The sequence below is a fragment of the Temnothorax curvispinosus genome, unplaced genomic scaffold (assembly GCF_003070985.1).
Source record: "Temnothorax curvispinosus isolate PA1 unplaced genomic scaffold, ASM307098v1 QBEX01018058.1, whole genome shotgun sequence".
Taxonomy (NCBI): domain Eukaryota; kingdom Metazoa; phylum Arthropoda; class Insecta; order Hymenoptera; family Formicidae; genus Temnothorax; species Temnothorax curvispinosus.
In genome coordinates, this window is record NW_020227838.1 from 1 (window position 1) to 8,382 (window position 8,382).

An 8,382-nucleotide genomic window follows, 5' to 3' on the forward strand; every position below is an offset into this window, starting at 1 on the left:
TCAAATATAACTATTTGATACGCGTATCAAGAGATCGGTGTAAACTATGGTATTTCGTGGCAAATTTTGCTAACAATTATCTATTTCAAGTAAGGATTAAAAAGATATCTTCGAATTTGTCTCCGATTAACCTATCCTACCAACAGACGCGACAGTTGTCTCGCGCCAAGTGTCAGTATTGTAAAATAATTGTTAATTTGTTTGAAGGATGTTCCGGAAACTGTTGAGAGGATTGAATCACTGGATTACTGCATTTAAAACTGCATTGTGAACTGTATTTAAAGAAATACATGAGACATGAAAAATACATGATGTATTTTCCAGCACAGTTTGGCATAGCAGTCATCAACACATTTATGTGATAAATGCTGTGTTATTCACATATGAAGGAAACTATTTTTATTTAAGGTAAATATTGTAATTATAATATACAATTAAAATGAAAGTGATTGAAAATGCTGCAGAATGAAGGAAAGATATTTGTGAATTTAATCTGAAAAAAAAATACTCAAGTATATATGTATATTTTTTATTATATTTCTAGTTATATTTTCTACATATAATAAAAAAATATTTAAATATGTATATAAAATATCTTGTATTAATATGAAAAATTAGTTTGATACACCCGTGCTTGATCGCTACGGTATGCGAAGAATTTACCCCCGAATTTAGATTTCTCCCTTTAGGGGTTGATTATGGCAAAATCTTGAATTACGATTTTAAACATTTGTATGGTTAACCTTTGTAAGTAAAAATCAAGTCGATATCTCATCGGACTTAAGAGATATTGAAAAATTCGTGAAAACACATTTTACCCCTTCTCACCCCCATCAGGGGTCGTATTTTTTAAAATCCCTTCTTAGTGGGTGCTTACGTCATGGAAGGAATATACTCCCTGAATTTATGAAGTTTCTAGGGTTTTGGGTTGGGCGTTGATGAGTCAATCGGAACATTCAATTATATTATATCTAGAAGATAATAGAAAATGCCGAATTGTGTATAGCTTCGTCTAAACAAGGCCCAATGATGCATAGCTTTCCACGAGCTTTGCAACGTAAAAAAAATAGATAAAAAATGCTGGTGGATTCCAAACAATAATTTGTATTTATGTGAAGTATGCTTTCTATTTAATAGGAATTGATTTATAATTATATATATTAGCAATTTATTATTGTCCACAAGCATGAGGATTCTGGCGTAACGTAATATATTTTATTTATATATCATTGAATCAGTTTGAATTGTGAGGTATACGTTTGGGAGTTTGCCATTGAGCCACATAAAAACCGCTACTCTCTGCAGTAACAAATTATGAATCCTTACTCCAACTTCCTATCAATGATAGGATAGGAAGATAGGATCCTGATAAAATTAAAGTATTTTAATATATTGTTCTATTTTACAGTTCCATTTCACGGCTGATATATGGGAAAAGGTACGTGTTGATGGAAGAAAAAAATTGAAATTATCTGCTATTCCAATGATTTTTGGAGAACTTGCCATTCAAAAGTATGAAAAAATGGTGGCAGTTAAATAATATTTGTTTTTAATTAATTCGTCACATTCAATAATTAGCACACTCATGGCTTATATCGATATTTTTTACATCAGTTTTGATATTTTATTTTCAGTTTATATCGATATTTTTCACATCATATATGACAGAAATATAAACTGCATGCAAGTCATATTTGTATAGTTTATTAATCGTCAAGACGTTAATAATCTTTGATACTTATTAATGTGCATATACGCATGTTGTAAAATCCAAACAACATAGATGTACTTGTAATATACAAAATATATTAACACATTCTTATACTTACAGATATTATATATATGCAGAATCCGGCGCCGCGGTCAAAGCGCGTCATTAGCAAGCCAATACGGTATCAAACAACGTCTTCGGATGAAAGTCTTATGAAAAGGAGGAGCACAGCAGCAGCAGCTACTATCGTACCAAGAACGATCGACGACGACTTCGAGGACATCAACAGGATACTGGAGCGCAAGAGCCCTATGCCTACTGATATTAATAGACTGATAGACATGATACAGCCATATACACAACATACACCTCAGTACACGCACACAAACACACAACCGCACACAAATATTTTATCATACACAGGGTGCGTTTCACAAATACAGACATACGGAAATACCCCTGGTAACCATATCCGATAGAAAACGATTAAAAACGGCTATATCTGTATCGTTTTTAATCGTATCTTATCGGTTCTATCGTTGCATATTTAAAAGACAGATAAAACATTAATCGAATCGAATCGGTTTCTATCGTTTTAGGTCCGAATAAGAAAATAACTATACAAATTTTATAGTTATGAATCGTTTTCTATATGTACAATTATTGCCCGTCTGAATCAATCGTATATACACGATATAATATGTATCGTTATTTATGGTAATAATTTTACCGTATGCATTAATACGGATATATAAAATTAAAATGATAGACATCTTATCGATATTTATATGACTTAACCGAACCGATACATCTATCGTTTCTTATCAGGATTTTCTGACATACAACTTATCATCTTCTTTATGGCAGCAAATCGGTTCGTTTTCTATCGTATATTAATGATATATAAATTGAATCGTTTGAAAACCTTCTACTTTGTATATGTTTGTATAAAGTTAAAACGATAGACATCTCGTCGATATTTATACGATTTAACCGAACCGATACATCTATCGTTTCTTATCAGGATTTTCCGACATACAACTTATCATCTTCTGTACGGCAGCAAATCGGTTCGTTTTCTATCGTATATTAATGATATAAATTGAATCGTTTGAAAACCTTCTACTTTGCATATGTTTTTATAAGGTTAATACGATAGACATCTCGTCGATATTTATACGACTTAACCGAACCGACACATCTATCGTTTCTTATCAGGATTTTCCGACTGACAATCATCTTCTGTACGGCAGCTAATCGTTATCTATCGTATATCAACGATATTAACCGAATTGTTTAGAAGCAGCAGACGGAAAAAATTTCTATGAAAATCATATTTTGTGAATACCCAGACAGCACCAAGTCCAAAATCGGGACATAACACGTCTTTTAGATGTTTTTTAGACGTCTATGTCCCGCTTTTGGACATGCATGCTTTCTGGGTATTCATAGAAATTTTTCGATTTTCATACATCTAATAATTCAGATATATGAAAAACTATGAATAACTACAATTTTTTATACTTTTTCACAGAAAGCTATGGATTTTTATAAAAAATTAAGTTGAATATACTAATTTCTACGCGTGCTGTTTTTACGCCAGAAGAGCTGAATCAATTTTGATACTTTTTTATAAAAAATTATGAAAAATAATTTTAACTATATGTTAGATAAACTTTCACGGAATTTTTAATAATAAATTAAACGCCAGTCTGTAATTAATCTTAATTTATTAGAAATATATTTTATATAAGTGTACAAATATGAAGAATTATGAACAGATACATTTTGTTTTTTTAACTAATAATTAAAGTGATATATTAATATATAGTTATAATGTTTCAAATTGGTTCGGCATTGTACAAAGAAATTTGTCACATTTTATTTCGACGACCACAAGTTTGCGTTTTATCAGCTGAATCGGAATTATTTTTTCATCTTGTGCTTCGCTAGTAACTTGTAACATATGATTTATTCTTAATTGATTATAGACCGCAGGCATGGTTGTCAGAACTTTACAAACGACAAAGCAACATTTATTTACAATAATAAAACTTAATATTTCGATAATTATATCATCGTCTAATTGTACTACAGAGAATCGTTGGTTTTAATAGTTTTACTGTACGCTGCAGTGTGGAGCACAATTCCGCTAAATATGCACCTTTCATATACATGTACCTCTTTATTATTCATGAAATTCTTATAATAGTTACTATGACACTTTAACAAGCTATAATATTTATCCGCATTTTGTACTAATTTTGGAGCACCTGAAAATCACCTCCCAAGTATTTTGCAACGTGAGTTTCTGATAGAATACCGTAAATAAACGATTCACTAATTATATTAAAAACGATAGAAACTGATATATAGCTGATAAGATATTTACGATAGGATTCCAAGTATTTTGTAACGTGAGTTTCTGATAGAGTACCGTAAATAAACGATTCACTAACCATATTAAAAACGATAGAAACTGATGTGCAGCTGAGAAGACATTTACGATAAGATTCCAAGTATTTTGTAACGTGAGTTTCTGAATAGAATAGAATACCGTAAATAAACGATTCACTAACCATATTAAAAACGATAGAAACTGATGTATAGCTGATAAGACATTTACGATAGGATCCCAAGTATTTTGTAACGTGAGTTTCTGATAGAGTACCGTAAATAAACGATTCACTAACCGTATTAAAAACGATAAGAAATTTTTTTATCATTTTCTATCGGAGATGGTTACCAGGGACACCACACCCGTACACACCGCCTGTCATACAAGAACACACATACAATAATGCACAAAATTTTACACTTTCCGCAGGTAATGATAAAATATATTATACTAATAACACTTTGCCTCAGTTGCAGGATACTGTTGCAAGATCCAGGTCGTTTCAGCAAGACACACATTGCTATCAACGTTATAATGAAAGTGAGAGACGGTGTTCTCAAAAGGAGAGAGATGATGTTCGTTATTCACAGGAAGTTCCGATGGGAGAAAAAAGTACAGACAAAAGGTACTTTTATACTTATTTGTACAAAGATTTATAAGAAAAAGATGAGTTTTTTTTAAAAGAATGTATATTTGTAAATAATTACATATATAAATTACAGGCAAGAGGAGCGACTCGATCGCATGGAGGCAAAGCTGGTAAGGGAAGTCGGCAAATTGGATCTGTAACTTCGGAATAAGGATTGGCTCTGAGGAACAGGGGCGTGTCGGACTTGGTCGGGAAGCGGATTTGGCTTGGCTGACGTGCCGGGCCTGGGCGAGGTGAACCGATCGGCGTTCTCGCGCCGGTCCCGGGGATCCGAGCTCGGTTTCGTGCCTTGGCCTCCCGCGGATCTTCTTTGCTGCGAGGCTTCCATGGCGGCGCGAGCCGTCGTGGTCGTCCTCTTCGGCCGCCATTCAACGCTCAGCTCAGAACTGGCACGGACTAGGGGAATCCGACTGTCTAATTAAAACAAAGCATTGCGATGGCCCTCGCGGGTGTTGACGCAATGTGATTTCTGCCCAGTGCTCTGAATGTCAACGTGAAGAAATTCAAGCAAGCGCGGGTAAACGGCGGGAGTAACTATGACTTTCTATAAAGTAGCCAAATGCCTCGTCATCTAATTAGTGACGCGCATGAATGGATTAACGAGATTTCCACTGAAATACATATATTAATATAAAACGTCCTCTCTCTCTTTTTCAAAGTCTAAACTTTGTGTAATGTTTTTGTTTTCAGACAAACGAAAAGACTATTAGAAAAAATATTAAAATGCGTACAGGATCGCCATTCCGCGACAGTAAACCCTGCTGGATTTCCGATATCTACGTTACAGCAGATGGACGCATTCAAAAACATTGACCAGGACGGTTATTCCAATGCTGTAAGTTAAGAACATTTTTGTCCTCATTAACTCAAATATGTACTTATTATGCATTTTAATTAATCTTAATTTTTTTAGGTAAATTATTTTGAATATGTCGGTGGCTTCCATTTAAAGGAAGCCGTAAATCTATGCTTGAAGGAAAGCTTAACCGACTCACTGACGCGGTCATTCACCTGGTGGGGCCGAGAAGAAGGACAGCGACCCTTATATAAAGCTCGTCTGATTACGGCAATATACGGTACGAATTTTTCCACTTTTACTAACAAAGATTTTTAATATTATGTTTCTGATATATCTCATACTTTTTTTCAGATGCTGTATGCAGGAACCGGCACTTTCCAAAGCCAACGCGATCTGAATTCCAGGCTCAGATGCGGGAGGCTGTTCGCATTGCGAAGGAGAGATCTCGCAGCAAGATGCATGGTTCACGCACACGGACAGTCGAGGCGAGAGAGAGAGAGAGAGAGAGAGAGAGAGAGAGAGAGAGAGAGAGAGAGAGAGAGAGATTGATTGATGTATTTATTTAGCCCATTGGCTACTTAAGAAAGTACATTTTACATATCTTAATTGTCACTTGGGAAATTTACAATTGGTTCAACATTTGTTGCATGGATTGGGGAAAACCCAAGAAAAACCCAATCAAACCAGAGTCATTTCAGTAAATACAATAAATACAATAAATAAAATAAATACAATAAATACAATTAATACAATTTTAATACAATTAATAGTTCATATAGTTCTCTCATACATACATTTCTTTAACATATTTACTCGCTTTTCTTCTAAATGCTCTGACATTGTCAATAGATTTATAACCATTAGGTAAGTCATTGTAAATTTTAAAGCCGTTGTACATTAGAGTTCGTTGCGATCGTGTTTGATTACGCTTTGTTATGTAAATATTGTTGCGCTGTCGTGTATTATAGGAGTGTGTATCTCCAACAATTTTTAAACTTTCTGCAAGATACGATGGACTTATTTTTAATTTAATTTTATGTACAAATATAAGCGTATTTAATGCAATTCTCTGTTGAACATTAAGAAAATGTAACGCATTTAACATTTGAACTATTGGTGTAAATTTACTACATCTTATAATCGCTCGCATCGCTCTATTTTGCGTTTTTTGTAATAAATTAAGTTCAGTTTCGCCAATATTTAAGAAAATTGTAGAACAATAGTCAAAATGCGGGGCTATTATACTTTTATAAATTATAGTTCTTGTTAGCGCCGATACAGAGTCTCCAATTCTAAACAGAAAATTTACTTTTTTTGACATTTTTTTAATTATATACTTGACATGTTCTCTAAAATTTAATTGCTTATCAATCATTATTCCAAGGTATTTGATTACGTCAACAGTTTCTATTTTGCTATTGTCAATTTTAATGTCATAGTTTTCATTTGGCACAAAAGTACCTACGTCTCTTACCAACATAAATTTAGTTTTCGTCACATTTAAGCTTATCATGTTTTCTCTTAGCCATATTGATAATTTGTTTAAGTCATAATTAATTTTGTTTACAATTTCTTCAGAATCGGAACTACTGTAATATACTATAGTATCATCCGCAAACATCTTACAGCTACAATATTTTAACGCTTTTCTAAGATTATTTATATAAATTAAAAAAAGGATTGGGCCCAATATCGAGCCTTGTGGAACTCCGTATTTGGTTTTCCTTTTAGATGAGGTCACATTATTGAATTTAACTTGTTGCGTTCTGTCGCTAAGGTAACTTTTAAACCAATTAAGGGGATGCTGGAGTCACGGGCGAACTCGATCAGCGTCGATAAAGAAGTGCTCACCGATTCTTACATATACATACAGAGCGCAGGCAAACTCGACCAGCGTCGATAAAGAAGTGCTCACCGATTCTTACACATACATACAGAGCGCAGAGTTTTTGGCTGAAATCGGGGAGACGCGTAACATGTGCATATGAAATTTTCTAACATACTTTTCTCTTATACTAAAGCTCGCAGCTCATTTCTGCAAGCACAGGATTCTTCTTTATTGTATTTCCGTGACGGCTGCAAGGTTTTTGTATACGTACACAGTCTAAAACTTTTATCTGCAGCAAATGTTGTCATGAGTCGACCGCAGAATCAAAAATAAAAATGTAATTTTCTAATTTTTTTTCGTTTTTCATACGCAATTGGTGCCTGCCGTCTTCGTTATCGTCCATACTTTAATTCTGGACAAAAAATTTGTAATTCGGTGAAATCAATCAAAAGATTTGTGTGTCTGAAAATTTCGTGGTAAAACAGACCTGTCTCCAGCATCCCCTTAAGAACATTATTTTTTAAACCGTATTTGTTTAGTTTTTTTAACAATTTATTTCTGTTAATAGTTTCAAAAGCTCGCTTAAAATCTAAGAAAACTACTCCAGTCTTTAGTTTCTTATCACAGTTAGCTTTCCACTCATTCAAGACATTTTGTAAAGCAGTTTCACAGGAATGACTTTCACGAAAACCAGATTGCTCTGGTACTAAAATATTATTTTTATCTAGATATTTAATTAATTGCTTATAAACTACAGTCTCAAGTATTTTCTCAAATGTCGGCAATACATTTATTGGTCTGTATTCATTAGCTTTTACTGTATTTTGCACTTTTTGAATTGGAGTAATTAACGAATTTTTCCACTCGGCTGGAAATTTACCTGTTTGTAAAGATGTATTTACCAATTCAACAAATTGATCGTCTATATAAGGCCACGCTTTCTTAATTATATTGGCAACTTTTACTGTTATGTGCACCTCCACATTTACCACATGTA

The 8,382-nt window shown here is 33.5% G+C and overlaps 1 protein-coding gene across 1 annotated transcript; it reads left to right on the forward strand.

Moving 5' to 3' along the window:
- The first annotated feature begins 1 nt into the window (after position 1).
- Positions 2–3,093, forward strand: LOC112468089. The gene is made up of 4 exons (XM_025037125.1): positions 2–89; positions 208–408; positions 1,409–1,438; positions 1,832–3,093. Exons 3-4 carry the CDS (start codon positions 1,429–1,431, stop codon positions 2,188–2,190), a joined length of 369 nt encoding a protein of 122 aa, XP_024892893.1. The 5' UTR covers positions 2–89; positions 208–408; positions 1,409–1,428; the 3' UTR covers positions 2,191–3,093.
- The last annotated feature ends 5,289 nt before the right edge of the window (positions 3,094–8,382 follow it).